Source organism: Trachypithecus francoisi, unplaced genomic scaffold, assembly GCF_009764315.1.
Source record: "Trachypithecus francoisi isolate TF-2019V2 unplaced genomic scaffold, Tfra_2.0 Lachesis_group0, whole genome shotgun sequence".
Taxonomy (NCBI): domain Eukaryota; kingdom Metazoa; phylum Chordata; class Mammalia; order Primates; family Cercopithecidae; genus Trachypithecus; species Trachypithecus francoisi.
This window is the reverse complement of record NW_022681453.1, coordinates 16,184,961-16,205,192: the sequence shown is the minus strand read 5'-3', so window position 1 is coordinate 16,205,192 and position 20,232 is coordinate 16,184,961. Positions and strand designations below refer to the sequence as shown.

General features: G+C 51.0%; 1 protein-coding gene across 2 annotated transcripts in view; it reads left to right on the top strand.

Annotated features, from left to right (window-relative positions):
* The first annotated feature begins 3,928 nt into the window (after window positions 1-3,928).
* The window catches only part of SHISA5 (shisa family member 5), a 40,742-nt gene continuing 24,438 nt past the window's right edge, over window positions 3,929-20,232 (top strand). The window contains exons 1-2 of one of the 2 annotated variants that reach the window (XM_033206307.1): window positions 3,929-4,146; window positions 7,153-7,309. In XM_033206307.1, the coding sequence (XP_033062198.1) occupies window positions 4,077-4,146; window positions 7,153-7,309 (227 nt within the window). In that variant the 5' untranslated portion in view covers window positions 3,929-4,076. The remainder of the gene's footprint in view (window positions 4,147-7,152; window positions 7,310-20,232) is intronic. The other variant, XM_033206315.1, reaches the window with a different exon arrangement.

Here is a 20,232-nt window from a genome sequence, read left to right as displayed (position 1 = left end):
AAAAACTAGCCAGGGCCGGGCGCCGTGGCTCAAGCCTGTAATCCCAGCACTTTGGGAGGCCGAGACGGGCGGATCACGAGGTCAGGAGATTGAGACCATCCTGGCTAACATGGTGAAACCCCGTCTCTACTAAAAATACAAAAAACTAGCCGGGCGACGTGGCGGGCGCCTGTAGTCCCAGCTACTCGGGAGGCTGAGGCAGGAGAATGGCGTGAACCCAGGAGGCGGAGCTTGCAGTGAGCTGAAATCCGGCCACTGCACTCCAGCCTGGGCGGCAGAGCGAAACTCAGTCTCCAAAAAAAAAAAAAAAAAAAAACAACTAGCCAGGCGAGGTGGCGGGTGCCTGTAGTCCCAGCTACTCGGGAGGCTGAGGCAGGAGAATGGTGTGAACCCGGGAGGCGGAGCTTGCAGTGAGCCAAGATCGTGCCACTGCACTCCAGCCTGGGTGACACAGCGAGACTCCGTTCCAAACAACAACAACAACAACAACAACAAAGAGGTATCTACCTACCTCTGCCTCCCAAAGTGCTGGGATTACAGGCATGAGTCATCACTGTGCCCGGCCCTGGTGAGAATTTCTCTATCAGTTGGAGGAAACTGACTCTCCTGCCACAAGGGGGAAGCAGGGGCCTTTGTGACTCACATAGCCCTCCCCACAGGTGCAGACTCATGTTGCTGCCAGGACTGCTGCAGCCCTCCATCAAAGCCGGTCACGAGTGCCCCTGACTGACTCCAGGGAGGCTACGTCTGATTGGTTGGGGCTAGGGCAAAAGCACTTGCCCTGGGGCAAAGGAGTCTGAAAAAGATAATATCTAGAATGTTCCTCCTCTGATGTGGAGGAAAGGGGACCAGGTGCTGAATGAAGAAGAATGGCAAGTGTTCTACTGTAGAACTCACCCATCCTGGCCCTGTGGTCAGTCCTGGGGCTGGGCTGATGGCCTCATCCTCACTGGTCACTCTCACCCCGGGCTTTACAAGCATCAATGGCTGTTGCTTTGCTCCAACAGCCTGATGCAGAGTTCTCACCTACAAACTGTAACCAAGGTCCCAGCAGAAAACAGTCATTCTTATCAAACTGGGTATTTGAGGAGAGTTTAATAAAAGTGCTGTTGCACTTTGGGAGGCTGAGGTGGGCAGATTGCTTGAGCCCAGGAGTTTGAGACCAGCCTGGGAAACATGGCAAAACCCCATTTCGACAAAAAATACAAAAATCATCTGGGTGTGGTGGTGTGCATCTGTGGTCCCAGTTACTCCGAAGGGTGAGGTGGGAGGATCACCCTAGTTTCCTGGGAAAACTAAGGCTACAGTAAGCCATGACTGCACTCCAGCCTGGGTGACGGAGTGAGACCCTGTCTCCAGGAAAAAAAAAAAAAAAAGTGCTGTTCACAGAGCTACCTAGCCTTGGTACAGCATCTGGGCCAAGTTTGGTTTCTGCCTTGGAGGGGTCACTTTCCCCAGGCAACTTGTATTTCCAGGCTTTGTAAGCCTGACCCACAGAAAATGCCTGCACACATGGGCATATGCCTGTGAGATGCATGGTTGCAATTTCCGAGCCACTGGGGTGATCCTAGCCTCCACTCTCTTGCCCATGCACAGCCCTGGGTGGGGCCCAAAACACCCACCAAGCTCAACCATGAGCTGTGGGCAGATAAGAGGGTGTGTGAGAGCCAAAGACTAAAAAGGCAGGGAGGAAGCCAGGTGAGAGGCCCCTAAAGGATCTGGGGGTGGGGGCAGCAAAGTAGAGAAGCCAAAGGCAGGCATGAGAGGTGGGAAAGAACAATTCTTTTTTTTTTTTCCTTTTTTTTTTTGAGATGGAGTCTCACTCTGTCACCCAGGCTGGAGTGCAATGGTGCGATCTCGGCTCACCACAACCTCTGCCTCTGCCTCTTGAGTTCAAGCAGTTCTTCTGCCTCAGTCTCCTGAGTGGCTGGGATTACAGGCATGCACCACCATGCCCAGCTAATTTTGTATTTTTAGCAGAGATCGGGCTTCTCCATGTTGGTCAGGCTGGTCTCGAACTCCCAACCTCAGGTATCTGCCCGCCTCTGCCTCCCAAAGTGCTGGGATTACAGGCGTGAGCCACGGCGCCCAGCCTTGTTTTTCTTTTTCTGAGACAGGGTCTTGCTCTGTTGCCCAGACTGGAGTGCAGTGGCGCAATCATAACTCACTGCAACCTTCATCTCCTGGGCTCAAATGATCCTCCACCTCAGCCTCCCAAGTAGCTGAGACCAGAGGTGCGTGCCACCACACCCAGCTAATTTAAAAATTTTCTGTAGATACGGGGTCTCCTTATGCTGCCCAGGCTTAGGACAACTCTTAGGAGCTTGGCTAGAGGGCAGCGACTGGAAAACCAAGGGAAAAGAAACCAAGCTTGTGGATGGTGCAGAGTGGAATGAGCAACCTTTAGGGAGGCAGAGGGTTGGGCACCCAGGGTGTGGAACACAGGATGGCTCTAGAGCTGGACATGAGGGGCATGCAGTGGCCGTTCTGCAGAAGGGGGACCTGGGCTGCACCCAGCTTTGGAGAGTGGAGCTCAGGAGGCAGAGGTGGGATAACAAGGCTGGGCTGTCAGGGAGGATGTGACTCCAGTCCCATACTAAGACTCTCCCAGAGGGCACCTGCCTGGGGACAGTCATATCCCTGCGCCCCACATGTATGCTGAGCACCGTGAGTCTTAAGCCCTTCTTGGCCAGGAGGTGATGGGGGCTTATTGGAGACCCAGGCCTTCCTCTCCCGGTTCTAACACCTTAGCCTGGGAAACTGCTGGGAACATCCCAGATTGTCCCCTTCGGTTTCTCTTTGTCTACAGCGATGCCCCCACCTTTAGGTGAGAAATATATGGTGACACACAGGGTGCACAACCCGGCCTGGGTACCCCATTAGCGTGACATTTCTTTTTTTTTTTTTTTTTGAGACGGAGTCTCGCTCTGTCACCCAGGCTGGAGTGCAGTGGCTGGATCTCAGCTCACTGCAAGCTCCGCCTCCCGGGTTCACGCCATTCTCCTGCCTCAGCCTCCCAGGTAGCTGGGACTACAGGCGCCCGCCACCTCGCCCGGCTAGATTTTTGTAGTTTTTAGTAGAGACGGGGTTTCACCGTGTTAGCCAGGATGGTCTCGATCTCCTGACCTCGCGATCCGCCCGTCTCGGCCTCCCAAAGTGCTAGGATTACAGGCTTGAGCCACCGCGCCCGGCCAGCGTGACATTTCATGTTTTCTGTCTTGAGTGAAATGTTCTGATTGTGCCAGCTGCAGAGTGGGGGTGGGTCAGGAACCCTGGGCATAAAAGGAAGAACGACTCAACATCCCTGATTCTGCCTGGACCCCTGCCCCGCAGTGAGGGGCAGAGCCCTGTGCGGGACGTTGACCTGGCTGTGCCCTGGGAGCTGCCAGTTTCTAGCTCAGTCCTGGCCCACTGCGCCAGCGCTGAGCCTGCCAGGGCTGAGGCTGGGGATCACCTTGGGATGAGGGTATCAGTCCCAGGGGGCAGGAGATCGAGTGTCCTCTGAGGTGGCGACTGGGCTTGCAGAGGGGAACCGGCATTTGTGGAGTGTCTACTGAGTGCCAAGGTCTGCGCTGGGCACTGTCCTCGCACCGCCTCACTTAGTCCTCGGGCAAGTGAGGCTCCGCTGGGACCGCGGCTGGGAGGGATGGCTGTGGCTGCCCCCCACCGCCCACACAGTAGGCGCTCAGAGTTAGGGTGTATATTCCCGGGGACGCCCTCCCTGCCTGAGAGCTGTGGGCCGCCCCCGCCCCCCAAGCATCCCGTCCGGGAACGGTCCAAGTTTTCACGCAGACCCCGGGCGCGGAGCTGGCCCCGAGGCTAGGAAGGCATCCGCTTCCTTCCCTCCTCCTACCTCCTCCTCCCTCCTCCTTCCTCCTCCTCCTTCTCCTCCCCCTCCCCCTCCCTCTCCTCCTCCCCCTCCCCCTCCTCCTCCTCCTCTCCCGGGCGGGGGTTCCGGGAACCGTCCGGGCTGAGGCTGGGCTGGGCGGGGCGAGGGAGGGGGCGGCCGCGCGGATCGCTGAGGCAGTGGCGGCTCTGCGCCCCGCGCTCGCGTCCATCCGTCCGTCCGCCCAGCCATGGCTGCGCCGGTCCCCGCGCCGCGGATCCTGTTGCTGTTGCTGCTGCTGCTACCGCCGCCTCCGGGTGGTGAGCCGGGGGTGGGGGCGGCCCGTCCTGCCCGGGGACCGGGCAGACACTTACCCGCGCTGCCGCTTCAACGAGCCGGGCAGCACCAGCCCCACCATGCCCCCCACCGACCCCTGATTGCCCCGAGGCCGTCAGCGTCCCCCCACGACTGCGGACCTCTCCTCCACCTGAGCACCCTCCTTGCCTGAACAACGCTGCGCAGACCCCAGGCAGCTGCCACGTTTGTCTGTCCTGGAACGGTGGGGAGGGGTCTGCCCTTCCGCTCATGTCCCTGGGGATGGGGTCCCCAGAGGCTAGGGTAGGGTTCCCCCACCTAGCTTTAGTCTGGCGGGTGGCAGCAGGGCGGCCTGGCCCCTCCATCAGAGGCCTTCCCTCTTTGCCTGTGTTTAATGTCTGGGATCACCCACCGCTGCCTCCATTGGCCCTTGTGTTGCTGGAGAGCCTGGCGCTGAGGCTGTCCTCTGGGGTGGAGACACCACTGTGTGTGTTGGTTGCAGATAGATGATTCACAGACTCTGGAAGGCTGGCGGGGGGCGGGCCCTTTAAAGGGTTAGGAATTGCCAAACCCTTCTCCCACCCAGGAGAAGCCAAAGACCCTTTTGGGGTGGGTGGCTTCCTGGGGGCTGGGATGAATCCAGAGGACCTGGGCCAGAAAAATGAGAAAGGGGAGACCTGTGCCCAAAATCCCCCACCCCTGGAGTGAGCCTGTAGGAGGGTCACAGAATCAGTGAGGTCTGGGGGTCAGAGAGCATTTGTGCCAGGGACTCAGCCTAAACAGCCTCACCGGTGTGTCTTCAGCTGTAGCTCAGAGGCTCAGGTTGGGCTGTGAAGGCCCTGCTCCATGTGGGTTCACCTGAGCCACCCGGCACGGGCCATGCTGATAATACCAGGTTTCAGGTGGGCAGCTGGCCAAGCTGGGCTCATCAATGGTCCAATCCTCTGCTCTATGGCTTTGCCCAGAGCAGGGTTCTGCCTGGAGCTGCCAAGAAGTGCAGTTCCCCCCAATTCCCCACTAAAGTTCCCTCTTCCCAAGGAGGTCACTCAGTGTCTCTGTCTCTGGGCTTCACTCTACTGACAGCCTCAGGATGTGTGGTGCCCTGATCAGGCTCAGGCACCAGATGCTGCACGTGGCCAGGTGCCTGGCCTGGCTGGGTCTCCAGAGGCCACGTGCTATGCCAGACTGTTTCCAGGCCAACCTAGTTATGCCTCAGGGCTATCATCAGGCCTGTCCCCTGCCTACTGTGGACTTGTGGGCCTTGCTGGACTAGGTGTTCTCTTTGGAGCCTGCCCTGGCAGAATCTAGTACTGTTCCTTCCTGCTAGTGGGCACAGGTCTCCGCTAATGTAGCCTGAGGATACATGGGAACATTTGACTGTAGCATCTTCCTGGAGGTTTGTAAACCTTGTGGTCATCCAAAACCCTGGGACATTTTCCACATTTGTTGTCAGCCAGATCCCCTCAGCATGACCTTGTATATTGAGACTTGTAAGGATGTCATTAGATCCCAACTCTGTGCTGAGAGGCTTGTGATGGCTCCAGGGCTACAGATGGTGCCACTGCCTTGGAGCCCTGTTGCCCAGGCTGGTCTCAAACTCCTGGAAGAAACAGACATTTCCTGGATAGCTGCTGCAGGCCCAGCGCAGGGCTAAGTGCTTTGTGAACACTGGTATGGTGGGTGTGACAATTTCTGACCAGGAGCTAGCCTACCGTCACAGTCATGGGGTGGTTCGTGAGAGCCAGGCCCCTGCAGTTGTGGTGCCCAGCAGGGTCTGAGGCTGCTATGGCTGAGTGAGAGGGAAAGTGAATGAGGATTAAGAACCAGACAGTCTGTAGGCCGGGCGTGGTGGCTCAAGCCTGTAATCCCAGCACTTTGGGAGGCCGAGACGGCGGATCACGAGGTCAGGAGATCGAGACCATCCTGGCTAACACGGTGAAACCCCGTCTCTACTAAAAAATACAAAAAAACTAGCCGGGCGAGGTGGCGGGCGCCTGTAGTCCCAGCTACTCGGGAGGCTGAGGCAGGAGAATGGCGTGAACCCGGAGGCGGAGCTTGCAGTGAGCTGAGATCCGGCCACTGCACTCCAGCCCGGGCAACAAAGCGAGACTCCGTCTCAAAAAAAAAAAAAAAAAGAACCAGACAGTCTGGCCGGGGCATGGTGGCTTATCCCTGTAATTTTGGCACTTTGGAGGCCAAGGTGAGTGGATCACCTGAGGTCAGGAGTTCAAGACCAGCCTGGCCAACATGGTGAAACTCTCTCTACTAAAAAATACAAAAAATTAGCTGGGCCTTGTGGCAGGTGCCTGTAATCCCGTCTACTTGGGAGGCTGAGGCAGGAGAATTGCTTGAATCTGGGAGGCAGAGGTTGCAGTGAGCTGAGATCGTGCCACTGCACTCCAGCCTGGGCAACAGAGCGAGACTCTGTCTCAAAAAAAAAAAAAAAAAGAAAGAAACGGACAGTCCAGTGTCTGATCCCCTGCAGGTGTTGAGCTGTGTGACTTCTTGCCTGGGCAGCTTCTGGAGGAGGCCGCCTGGAGTAGGGCCTTGAAGGATGAGTAGAGTTGAAAGGCAAGGGATAGGAACCAGGCAAGAAGGTGAGCAGAGTGTGGACAGGTTGGAGAGCTGGAGTGATCTTCAGGACTCTTTGCAGTTTAGACCCTGCTTGGAAACTCGGGGCCTTGATCCTGAAGTAGTGGGAGTTAGGGGAGGTCTGAGAGCAGGGTGTGGCCCCATCAGACTCACATTGAGAAAGCTCACCCTCCTATCAGGAGGCCAGTGCACTGGCGAGGGAGAGAGGGAGCCCAGATAGGGCAGCTCTGTTGTGGCCTTTGGGATAGGGCAAGGCTGAGGGGGAGCAGTGGCCAGGGGTTGGAAGGTGGCCTGTGGCTAGGGTGGCTCAGAGATGGTGCAGCATGTGTGTGGTCTGGTGGCTGTGCCAGGGAGGGCACTGTGTCTGCTGGGGCCTGGCCCTGTGGGCACAGATGAACAGATGTGTTTCTCCTCTCCAGCGCATGGTGAGGTATGTACAGCTTCCCATGAACTCAGCCTCTTCCCCGAGTCCTGTCCAGATTTCTGCTGTGGTACCTGTTATGACCAATACTGCTGCTCTGACGTGCTCAAGAAATTTGTGTGGACCAAGGAAAGGTGTGCTGTGCCTGAGGCCAGGTGGGTGCAGCGGTGGGCCACAGGGTGGGTGGCTTGAGCCTGTCCCCGCAGGAGAATATGTGGAAGAGAAATAGCTCTGCCCCTCTGGCCTCTCAGCCCTCTCGAGGTGGTGGCCAGAGCATTGGAGCAGAGGGTTTAGGGATCTCCTGTTCTGGGCTGGACCCCCTAGACCTGCTCAGTTAATCCCCTGTCCATCTCCTCCCTACCCTGAGGGCTCTGGCTCGCTGAGCCTTGGGCTGAGCAGGTTGCTTAGGGGTCCTTGGCCTCAGCTGGTCCTGTGGCTCACCCCAGGTGTGTACCTGTGCCAAGATACATCCTCAGGGTGGGTACCTGGGCTTGACTATACCCCACAGTATGCACATGCCCCCGAAGGGTATCCTTTGTTCAGGGACCCTCTTGTGGAGCCTGTAGGGTGCCGTGCGTAAGCATGTGACCCGGTGTGAGCTCTGTGTCCTCCCAGCGCAGCCTATGAATTTCCCTGCACATTGGGTGTAGACGGTTCATGGCTGGGACCAAGGTTCCAGGCCCGTGTGTGTGGCTGTTTGCTGTATTCTGTATTTCCTTTGTGTTTGGCCTCATGTGTAGAGGGTTGAGATGGTCATACTCCTCTGCTCATGGCAGGTGATTATCCTGGGTCTGGGCAAGACCAACCCCCGCTATCTTACATAATTATTTTTGTGAGATGGAGTCTCACCATGTTGCCCAGGCTGGTCTCATACTCCTGGGCTCAAGCCATCCTTCTCCCTCAGCCTCCTGAGTAGCTGGAACTATAGGTGTGCACCACTGTGCCTAGCCTATATATTTACTTTAATATCTCAGGACCATTTCATTCCCTTCCCACCCCACGGGCAACCGTCTGCTATGTATAAGGTGCCTCCTTTTTATTATTTGAGTTCTTGCAAAGTAAGAACTTGTAGGTCTTGTAGTGTAAGACCTAGCCACATTGCTGTGGCACATCTGGCTCTTGCCCACTAATGCTGTGTCCCTCAGAATGGTGTGAGTCCACAATGGTTGTCACGATAGATAGCTTCAGTGGGCATCTGGTATACCTCCTTTTATGGAGCTATGTAATAATTTTCTTGGAAACACATCTAGGTGTGCAGTTGCCATGTCATAGATGCACACAGTTATCCACTAAGAACTTCCGGCTGCTCTTGGGAGTGGTGCACGGGGCTGCACACATATCAGTTCTGCCTGAGGGTTCCTAACGGGTCAGCTTTTACCCTTTCACTTCACCTTTTGGCTCTTTTTTTTTTTTTTTTTGAGACGGAGTCTCGTTTTTGTTGCCCAGATTGGAGTGCAATAATGCGATCTTGGCTCACCGCAACCTCCACCTCCTGGGTTCAAGTGATTCTCCTGCCTCAGCCTCCCGAGTAGCTGGGATTATAGGCATGTGCCATCATGCCCAGCTAATTTTGTATTTTTAGTAGAGATGGGGTTTCTCCATGTTGGCCAGGCTGGTCTCGAACTCCCGATCTCAGGTGATCTACCTGTCTCGACCTCACAAAGTGCCAGGATTACAGGCGTGAGCCATCGTACCCAGCCTGGCATTTTTATATTTTACAAATGTCTTTAAAAACATCTCTTGTAGGCCGGGTGCGGTGGCCCACGCCTGTAATCCCAGCACTTTGGGAGGCCAAGGCAGGCGGATCACAAGGTCAGGAGATTGAGACCATGGTGAAACCCCGTCTCTACTTAAAATACAAAAAAAAATTAGCCGGGCACGGTGGCGGGCGCCTGTAGTCCCAGCTACTCCGGAGGCTGAGGCAGGAGAATGGCGTGAACCTGGGTGGAGGTTGCAGTGAGCCGAGATCATGCCACTGCATTCCAGCCTGGGCGACAGAGGGAGACTCCATCTAAAAAAAAAAAAAAAAAACCAAAAAAAAAAACATCTATTGTAGCCGGGCATGGTGGCTCACGCCTGTAATCCCAGCACTTTGGCAAGCCGAGGTGGGCAGATCACCTGAGGTCGGGCGTTCAAGACCAGCCTGACCAACATGGAGAAACCCCGTCTCTACTAAAAATGCAAAATTAGGCTGAGTGCAGTGGCTCACGCCTGTAATCCCAGCACTTTGGGAGGCTGAGGCAGGCAGATCACCTGAGATCAGGAGTTCAAGACCAGCCTGGCCAACATGGTGAAACCCTGTCTCTAGTAAAAACACAAAAAACAGGCCAGGCGTGGTGGCTCACGCTTGTAATCCCAGCACTTTGGGAGGCCAAGGCAGGCGGATCACAAGGTCAGGAGATTGAGACCATCCTGGCTAACACGGTGAAACCCTGTCTCTACTAAAAATACAGAAAAATTAGCCGGGTGCGGTGGCGGGCACCTGTAGTCCCAGCTACTCAGGAGGCTGAGGCAGGAGAATGGCATGATCCTGGGAGGTGGAGCTTGCAGTGAGCCGAGATGGCGCCACTGCACTCCAGCCAGGGGTACAGAGTGAGACTCCGTCTCAAGAAAAAAAACAAAACAAAACAAAACACAAAAAACTAGCCAGACGTGGTGGTGGGTTCCTGTAACCCCAGCTTATTCAGGAGGCTGAGGCAGGAGAATCACTGGAACCCAGGAGGCAGAGATTGCAGTGAGCCGAGATTGCACCATTCCACTCCTGGCTGGGTGACAGAGCAAGAGACTCTGTCTTAAAAACAAAAAACAAAAAACAAAACAAAACAAAAAAAACTATTGTGGTATTTCTTTTTTATTTTTATTTTTTTGAGACAGAGTCTTGCTTTGTCACCCAGACTGGAGTGCAATGGCACGATCTTGGCTCACTGCAACCTCCGCCTCCTGTGTTCAAGCAATTCTCCTGCCTCAGCCTCCTAAGTAGCTGGGATTACAGGTGTGCGCCCCCACGCCAGGCTAGTTTTTGTATTTTTACTAGAGACGGGGTTTCACCATGTTGACCAAGCTGGCCTTGAACTCCTGACCTTAGGTGATCTGCCCATCTCGGCCTCCCAAAGTGCTGGGATAATAGGCATAAGCCACCACGCCTGGCAGTATTTCTTTTTTTAAAAGCAGGAGCATTTATTCCATTTAAATTTAATGTAGAGGGCCAGGTGGGTGCTGTGGCTCATGCCCGTAATCCCAGCACTCTGGGAAGCTGAGGTAGGAGGATCACTTGAACCCAGCAGGTTGAGGCTGCAGTAAGTCATGATTGGTGCCACTGCGCTCCAGCCTGGGCAACATAGCAAGACCTTGTCTCAAAATTAATTAATTTAATGTAGTTATTGATAATCTGGGTTATATTTGCATCTTTTGTGCTATTTGTCTCTCCTGCATTAACCTTTTTTTACTTCCTGTATTGTTTTGATTTGTTTTTACACCATGTTTTTCTTCGACTGTTACTTCTTTTCTATTCTGGTTTTTTTTTTTTTTTTTCTGGAGACAGAGTCTGTCTGCCTCCCAGGCTGGAGTGCAGTGGTGTGATCTTGGCTCACTGCAACCTCCACCTATCGGGTTCAAGCAATTATCCTGCCTCAGCTGCCCAAGTAGCTGGGACCACAAGCGCATGCCGCCATGCCTAGCTAATTTTTTTTTATTATTTTAGGACAGACAGGGTTTCACTGTGTTCCCAGGCTGGTCTCGAACTACTGAGCTCAGGCAGTCCGCCTGCCTCGGCCTCCCAAAGTGCTAGGATTACAGGCATGAGCCACCACCCCCAGGCTTCTTTCCTATTCTGAATGCCTTTTTTTTTTCTTGCCTTATTGTGTGGGCTAGGCCCTCAGTTACAATGTTGAGTAGAAGTGGAGAAAGCAGCCATCTGTGTCTTGTTTCCAAGTTAAGGGGGAAGGCGTTCAGTCTTCCAGTAGGAAGGATGGCAGCTGTGGCTTTTTCACAGGTGTCCTTTATCAGGTTGAGGCAGTTCTCTGCATTTCTAGTACACCTAGAGTTTTAATTATGGATGGATGTTGAATTTTGTCAAATGCTTTTTGTGCATTTGTAGAGATGACTGTATGATTTTAAAATTTTTATTCTCTTAATATGGTAAATTATATTACTCTCTAAAACAGTATTTTATGTGAGTATAGAGCTTAGGTTGATGGTTATTTATTTATTTATTTATTTTTTTTTTTTGAGATGGAGTCTCGCTGTGTCGCCCAGGCTGGAGTGCAGTGGCGCGATCTCGGCTCACTGCAAGCTCCGCCTCCCGGGTTCCCGCCATTCTCCCGCCTCAGCCTCCGAGTAGCTGGGACTACAGGCGCCCGCCACCGCGCCCGGCTAGTTTTTTGTATTTTTAGTAGAGACGGGGTTTCACCGTGTTAGCCAGGAGGGTCTCGATCTCCTGACCTCGTGATCCACCCGCCTCGGCCTCCCAAAGTGCTGGGATTACAGGCTTGAGCCACCGCGCCCGGCCGATGGTTATTTATTCTTATCATACTGAAGCTTCCATTCTTCTGTCTCCCAGCTTCCATTATTTCTGTTGAGACATGGGCTCAACAGCCAGTGTCTCTCATTGAAAAGAATCTCTCTCTTACTCTTTTTTTTTTTGAGTCAGGATCTCACTCTGTTGCCTGGGCTGAAGTGCAGTGGTGCAGTCACTGCTCATGGCAGCCTCAGCCTCCTGGGCTGAAGCATATCCTCCTACCTCAGTTTTCCAAGTAGCTGGGATTACAGGTGCCTGCCACTATGCCTGGCTAATTTTTGTTTATTTTTTGTAGAGATGGGGTCTCCCTATGTTGCCCAGGCTGGTCTTGAACTCCTGGGCTCAAGTGATCCTCCCACCTCGGCCTCCCAAAATGCTGAGATTACAGGTGCACCTAGTTGAAATCTCTCTCTCTTTCTTTTTTTTAAACCCTCTGATTGCTTTTTAAGATTGTTTTTTTCTTGTCTTTGGTGTTATTCGTTCACTGTGCTGTATGTAGGTATGGATTTCTTTTTTTTATGCTGCTAAGGATTTGTTAAGCTTCTTACGCTTGTGTTTTTTGTGGTGGTGGTGGTTGTTGTTGTTTGCTTTTTGTGAAGAACGGGGTCTTGCTATATTGCCCAGACAGGTCTTGAACTCCTGGGCTCAAGCTATCTTCCTGCCTCTGCCTCCCTAAGAGCTGGGATTACAGCGTGAGCCACTGCACCTGGCTGGGATTTGTTAAGTTTCTTGAACTGTGGTTTCACATCTCATCAGTTCAGGAAAATTGTCTGCCATTACGTTTTTTTTTTTTTGAGTCCAGGTTTAGCTCTGTTGCCTAAACTGGAGTGCAGTGGCACAATCATGGCTCAAACAAACCTCCTGCCTCAACCTGCCAGGTAGCTAGGACTACAGGTGTGTGCCACCATGCCCTGCTATTTTTTTATGGTTTATTTTTTGTGCAGATGGGGTCTTGTTATGTTGCCTAAACTGGTCTTGAACTCCTGTCCTCAAGTGAGCCTCCAGCCTCAGCCTCCCACAGTGCTAGGATTACATCTGCCATTCCTTTTTTTATTGGTGGGGGACAGAGTATTGCTCTGTCACCCAGGCTGGAGTGCAGTGTATGATCTCAGCTCACTGCAACCTCTGCCTCTCAGGTTCAAGCAATTCCCCTGCCTCAGCCTCCCGAGTAGCTGGAATTATAGGCGCATGCCACCATGCCTGGTTCATTTTTGTTATTTTTAATAGAGACGGGGTTTCACCATTTTGGCCAGGTTAGTCTTGAACTCCTGACCTTGTGATCTGCTCACCTTGGCTTCCCAAAGTGCTGGGATTACAGGCGTGAGCCACTGCACCTAGCCCCATTACTTCTTTAAATATTGCTTCTTTCCCCTTTTTCTTTCTGTCTGGGACTCTGAGCAGACACATGCTATACTTCACCCTTTCATGTGCATTTCTCCTAGCCTTTCTCTTAATGTTCATCTCCATGTTGCTTTCTGGGTAATATCTTCTAACTTCTCAGGTCATGTAATTCTTTCTTCAGCTGTGTCTAATCTACTGTTTTTCTTTTTTGTTTGTTTTGGTGTTTTTTTGCGATGGAGTTTCGCTCTTGTCGCCCAGGCTGAAGTGCAATGGCGTGATCTCAGCTCACTGCAAACTCCACTTCCCAGGTTCAAGTGATTCTCCTGCCTCAGCCTCCTGAGTAGCTGGGATTACAGGTGCCTGCCACCACGCCCGGCCAATTTTTATATTTTTAGTAGAGACGGGGTTTCTCCATGTTAGCCAGGCTGATCTGAAACTCCTGACCTCAGGTGAGCCGCCTACCTCGGCCTCCCAAAGTGCTGGGATTACAGGCGTGAGCCACTGTGCCAGTCTCATCTGCTGTTCTTTTTTTTTTTTTTTTTTTTTGAGACTTGCTCAAAAAAGATAGAAAAATAGACCAAGGAGTCTTGCTCTGTCACCCAGGCTGGAGTGCAGTGGCCGGATCTCAGCTCACTGCAAGCTCCGCCTCCTGGGTTTCCGCCATTCTCCTGCCTCAGCCTCCCAAGTAGCTGGGACTACAGGCGCCCGCCACCTCGCCCGGCTAGTTTTTTGTATTTTTTTAGTAGAGACGGGGTTTCACCGTGTTAGCCAGGATAGTCTCGATCTCCTGACCTCGTGATTCGCCCGTCTCGGCCTCCCAAAGTGCTGGGATTACAGGCTTGAGCCACCGCGCCCGACCTCATCTGCTGTTAAGCCTATCCACTGAGGTTGTTTTGTATGCTGTTATATTGTGAAATATAAGTCACAGAAAAGTGAACAAAATAAACATACAATTCAAGGATTTATCATGAAGCTACTGCTTTACTACTAGTAGTTGTAGTGAACTACAGACACACGCCACCACTCACAACTATATGCATTTATTTTAAATATGTTCGTAGTAGAAGATGTGAGAATCAAGTTTCATTTTTTAATTTGGATATCCAATTGACCCAGCACCATTTGTTGAGAAATCCTTTTCTTCTATCGCTCTGAAGTTACAACTTTGTTATAAATCAAGTGTTCACATGCGCATGGATAGATATGTCTGTAGGCTCTGTTCTGTTGCATTGGTCTATTTTTCTATCTTTGAGCTAACAGTAGGCTCATAATTACTGTAGCTTTGTAATAAAGCTTGATATTCTTCAATATTGTCTTGGCTATTTTTGTCTCTGGTATTTCCATATAAATTTTAGAATCAGTTTGTCAATAAAACTACTTTGGACTTCACTGACTCTATAGAACATTTCTGTGGAATTTTTTTTTTTTTTTTCCGAGACAGAGTCTCACTCTCACCCAGGTTGGAGTGCAATGGCATAATCCCGGCTCACTGCAACCTCCACCTCCCGGGTTCAAGTGATTGTCCTGCCTCAGCCTCCCCAGTAGCTGGGATTACAGGTACCTGCCACCACACCCAGCTAAGCCTTTTGTATTTTTAATAGAGACAGGGTTTCACCAGGTTACCCAGGCTGGTCTCGAACTCCTGACCTCAGGTGATCCACCCGCCTCAGCCTCCCAAAGTGCTGGGATCACAGGTGTTAGCCACCACACGCGGTCATTTCTGTGGAATTGACATTTTACTATATTGAGTTTTCCAATCCATTAACATGGTATTTCTGCTTGTGTATTTAGTTTTCTTTCCTTCTGTCTCAATTTTGTATTATATATTTTTTCTATTTCAAAGTCTTATATATATTTTATTTTTTCCTTTGTATTTTTTTGATGGATTATATTATAAATAGTATAGTCTAAATTTCTTTCTTTTTTTTTTTTGAAATGAAGTCTGGCTCTTGTCCCCCAGGTTAGAGTGCAGTGGTGCGATCTCAGCACACTGCAACCTCTGCCTCCTGGGTTCAAGCGATTCTACTGCCTCAGCCTCCCGAGTAGCTGGGATTACAGGTGCCTGTAACCACGCCCAGCTAATTTTTTTTGTATTTTTAGTAGAGACGGGGTTTCATCGTGTTGGCCAGGCTGGTCTTGAGCTCCTGACCTCAGGTGATCCACCCGCCTTGGCCTCCCAAAGTGCTGGGATTACAGGCGTGAGCCACTGTGCCCGGCTTTTTTTTTTTTTTTGAGATGGGATCTAACTTTGACCAGGCTGGAGTGCAGTGGCATGATCCTTTCTCACTGCAACCTCCGCCTCTCAGGTTCAAGTGATTCTCCTGCCTCAGCCTCCCAAGTAGCTGGGATTACAGGCGTCTGCCATCATGCCTGGCTAATTTTGTTTTTTTTTTTTTGAGATGGAGTCTGGCTCTGTCACCCAGGCTGGAGTGCAGTGGCGCTATCTTGGCCAGTGCAAGCTCCGCCTCCCAGGTTCACGCCATTCTCCTGCCTCAGCCTCCCAAGCAGCTGGTACTACAGGCGCCCACCATCAGAGCCGGCTAATTTTTTGTGTTTTTTTAGTAGAGACAGGGTTTCACCGTGTTAGCCAGGATGATCTTGATCTCCTGACCTCGTGATCCGCCTGCCTCGGCCGCCCAAAGTGCTGGGATTACAGGCGTGAGCGACCGCACCCGGCCTAATTTTTGTATTTTTAGTTGAGACAGGGTTTTACCATGTTGGTTAGTCTGGTCTCGAACTCCTGACCTCAAGTGATCTGCCCTCCTTGGCCTCCCAATAGTGCTAGGATTACAGGTGTGAGCCACTGCCCCCGGCCACGATTTTTATTTTCCAATTGTTTATTGATACATAAATGTGGAAAACTGTCTGGTTGTGGTGGCTCATGCCTGTAATCCCAACACTTTGGGAGGCTGAGGTGGGCAGATCACGAGGTCTGGAGTTCGAGACCAGGCTGGCCAACACGGTGAAACCCTGTCTCTACTAAAAAATACAAAAATTAGCCAGGCATGGTTGTAGACTTAGCCACTTGGGAGGGTGACGCATGAGAATGGCTTGGACCCGGGAGGCGGAGGTTGCAGTGAGCTGACATCGTGTCACTGCGCTCCAGCCTAGGCAACAGAGAGAGACTGCCTCCCTGCGCCCCCCAAAAAAGTGGAAAAACAAACTCAGAGTGCTCTTTCTATTCTCTCACACCACAACAATCAACATAAGATTTCTGTGACCAAATGTGTGGGAGTTTCTTCCCACCCACTGAGCAAGCAATCAATTTTTTTTGTTTTTTGTTTTGAGCCAGTTCACTCCAGCCTGGGTGACACAGCGAGACTCCCTCTCAATTTAAAAAAAAAAAAAAAGGGCTGGGCACGGTGGCTCAAGCCTGTAATCCCAGCACTTTGGGAGGCCGAGACGGGCGGATCACGAGATCAGGAGATCGAGACCATCCTGGCTAACACGGTGAAACCCCGTCTCTACTAAAAAATACAAAAAACTGGCCGGGTGAGGTGGCGGGCACCTGTAGTCCCAGCTACTCGGGAGGCTGAGGCAGGAGAATGGTGTGAACCCGGGAGGCGGAGCTTGCAGTCAGTGGAGATCACGCCACTGCACTCCAGCCTGGGCGACAAAGCAAGACTCCGTCTCAAAAAAAAAAAAAAAAAATGTAAAAGGAACATATTTTTTCTGGGTATATATCTAGGAGTGGAATTACTAAGTTATTATGTGCATGTGTTCAGTTTAGGCAGATAACTTCCAAACAGCTTTCCAACATGTTATAAATGTGCCATTTATACTCCCACCAGCCATATATGAGGGTTCCAGTTTGCTCTATATCCTCTTCAAAACTTGGATTGTAAATCTTTTTCAAAATATTGAGATATAGGCTGGGTGGAGTGGCTCACCCCTGTAATCCCAGCACTTTGGGAGGCTGAGGTAGGAGGATCACTTGAGCCCAGGAGTTGGAGGCTAGCCTGGGCAACATAGCAAGACTCAGTCTCTAAAAAGAAAAAAAAAATTGATACATAATTACATACAGTAAAATGCACAGATCTTTCATGTTTCAGTTTGATGAGTTTTAACAGATGTATACATTTCATGTATACAACATGCTAGACCACATATAAATCATTGTCATGGTAAAAAGTAGGAAGTTCCCTCAAAAATTAAAAGTAGAGCTACCGTGTGCATATGATCTAGCCATCACATCACTGGCTATATATCCAAAGGATATGAAATTCATACCTCAGAGATAATCTGCTCTCCCTTGTTCATTGTAGCATTATCACAATAGCCAAAGTATGCAATCAATCTACCTGTCATCAGTGGATAAATGGATAAAGAAAATGTGGTATATGTACACAGTGAAATACTATTCAACCTTAAAAAGAAGGAAATTGGCCGGGTGCAGTAACTCACGCCTGTAATTGCAGCACTTTGGGAGGCTGACAGAGGTAGATCATGAGGTCAGGAGATCGAGACCATCCGGGCCGACATGGTGAAACCCTGTTTCTGCCAAAAATACAAAAATTAGCTGGGCGTGGTGGTGCGCACCTGTAATCCCAGCTACTTGGGAGGCTGAGGCAGGAGAATCCCTTAAACTTGGGAGGCAGAGGTTGCAGTGAGCTGAGATCACGTCACTGCACTCTAGCCTAGCAACAGAGTGAAACTCCGTCTCAAATAAAAAAAAAGGAAATCTGGAAATCCTGTCATTTATGATGATATGGATGTACCTGGAGAACATTATGTTAAGTGAAATAATCCAGGCACAGAAAGACAAATACAGCACCATCTCACTTATATGTGGAGTGTCAAAGTCAAACTCATAGACTATAACAGAATAAAATGGTGGTTAACTGGAGACTAAGAGGTGGCAGGATTAGGGAGACGTTGGTCAAAGGACACAAAATTTCACTTAGGAAGAGTAAGTTCAAGAGATCTATTGTAAGCCAGGCGCAGTGGCTCAAGCCTGTAATCCCGACACTTTGGGCGGCCGAGACGGGCAGATCACGAGGTCAGGAGATCGAGACCATCCTGGCTAACACGGTGAAACCCCGTCTCTACTAAAAAATACAAAAAACTAGCCGGGCGAGGTGGCAGACACCTGTAGTCCCAGCTACTCGGGAGGCTGAGGCAGGAGAATGGCGTAAACCCGGGAGGCGGAGCTTGCAGTGAGCCGAGATTGCGCCACTGCACTCCAGCTGGGCGACAGAGCGAGACTCCGCCTCAAAAAAAAAAAAAAAAAAAAAGAAGTAGATCATGGCCGTTTCAAAGGAAGGTATTTATTTATTTGTTTATTTCTGAGATAGGGTCTCACTCTGTCACCCAGGCTGTAGTGCAGTAGCACAGTCTCAGCTCACTGCAGCCTCCACCTCCTGGGCTCAGGTGATCCTCTGACCTCAGCCTCCTGAGCAGCTGGGACTACGGGCATGTGCCATGGTGCCTGGCAAATTTTTGTTTATTTTTTGTAGAGAAGGGGTCTTACTGTGTTGCCCAGGCTGGTCCTGATCTCCTGTGCTCAAGTGATGAGCCCACCTTGGCCTCCCAAAGTGCTAGGATTACAGGTGTAAACCACTGCACCCAGCCAAAAGTTTTAATTTTAGCAATTTTGGTGGTTGTGTTGTAATACCTCATTGTGCTGTTTTCAAGATTTCAGCACATTTTATGGCCTGGCATATCCTTAGTGAAACATGATGAAAGTTTTATGTGTGTTTTAGTGCATTCAGACTGCTTTTAGGAAATACTATAGATTGTGTGGCTTAAACAACGTTTCTCACAGTCCTAGAGGCAGGAGCTTTAAGGTCAGAATGCTAGCGTGATCCTGGTGAGGGCCTGCTTCCTGGTTACGTCCTCACACGGCCTTTCCCTGCTTGTGGAGGCTAAAACAACTCCATCTTGGGTGCTAATCTGCCCATGTTGACTTCTGATTAACCCCAGTTCTGGGAATGCCTCTAATGCCTTTCACGTACTTACCATAAATCCTGCCCTTAGACCAATTCCCCATGGTTTATAAGCCCAGGATCTGAGGTTAAGAAGTCCCTATTAAATGTTTCTGAGAAACTGGATTTGTCTGTAGTCCCAGCTACTCGGGAGGCTGAGGCAGGAGAATGGCTTGAACCTGGGAGATGGAGCTTGCAACGAGCAGATATTGCGCCACTGCACTCCAGCCTGGGCGACAGAGCGAGACTCTGTCTCAAAAAAAAAAACAAAAACAAAAACAAAGAAACTGGATTTGTCAGCCTCTTTCTTCAGCTTCTCTGCTTCCTCGGGCCTCGGGCAAACGTTTGTACAGACCTGCTCACCTCCAAACTTCGGGGCATGCATGCAGAGATAAATCGAATTTCTCTTCCTCTTTTTATAAGGACACTAATCCCATCCTGGCAGCTTCGCCCTCATGATCTCATCTAAGCCTAATTACTGTGTCACGCATCCCTGTGAAGAGATCACCAAACAGGCTTTGTGTGAGCAACATGGCTGTTTATTTCACTGGGTGCAGGCAAGCTGAGTCCGAGAAAGGAGTCAGCAAAGGGTGGTGGGATTATCATTAGTTCTTATAGGTTTTGGGATAGGCGGTGGAGTTAAGAGCAATGTTTTAGGGGCAGGGGGTGGATCTCACAAAGTATATTCTCAAGGGTGGGGAGAATTATAAAGAAACTTCTTTTTTTTTTTTTTTTTTGAGACGGAGTCTTGCTCTGCCGCCCAGGCTGGAGTGCAGTGGCCGGCTCTCAGCTCACTGCAAGCTCCGCCTCCGGGTTCATGCCATTCTCCTGTCTCAGCCTCCCGAGTAGCTGGGACTACAGGCGCCCGCCTCATCGCCCGGCTAGTTTTTTGTATTTTTTAGTAGAGACGGGGTTTCACCGTATTAGCCAGGATAGTCTCGATCTCCTGACCTCATGATCCACCCGTCTCGGCCTCCCAAAGTGCTGGGATTACAGGCTTGAGCCACCGCGCCCGGCCATAAAGAAACTCCTTAAGGGTGGGGGAGATTACAAACTACATTGATCAGTTAGGGTGGGGCAGGAACAAATCACAATAGTGGAATGTCATCAGTTAAGGCTATTTTCACTTCTGTGGATCTTCAGTTGCTTCAGGCCATCTGGATGTACACGTGCAGGTCACTGGGGATATGACGGCTTAGCTCGGGCTCAGAGGCCTGACATTACCTCTTTTTTTTTTTTTTTTTTTTTTTTTACGGAGTCTCGCGCTGTTACCCAGGCTGGAGTGCTGTGGCCGGAT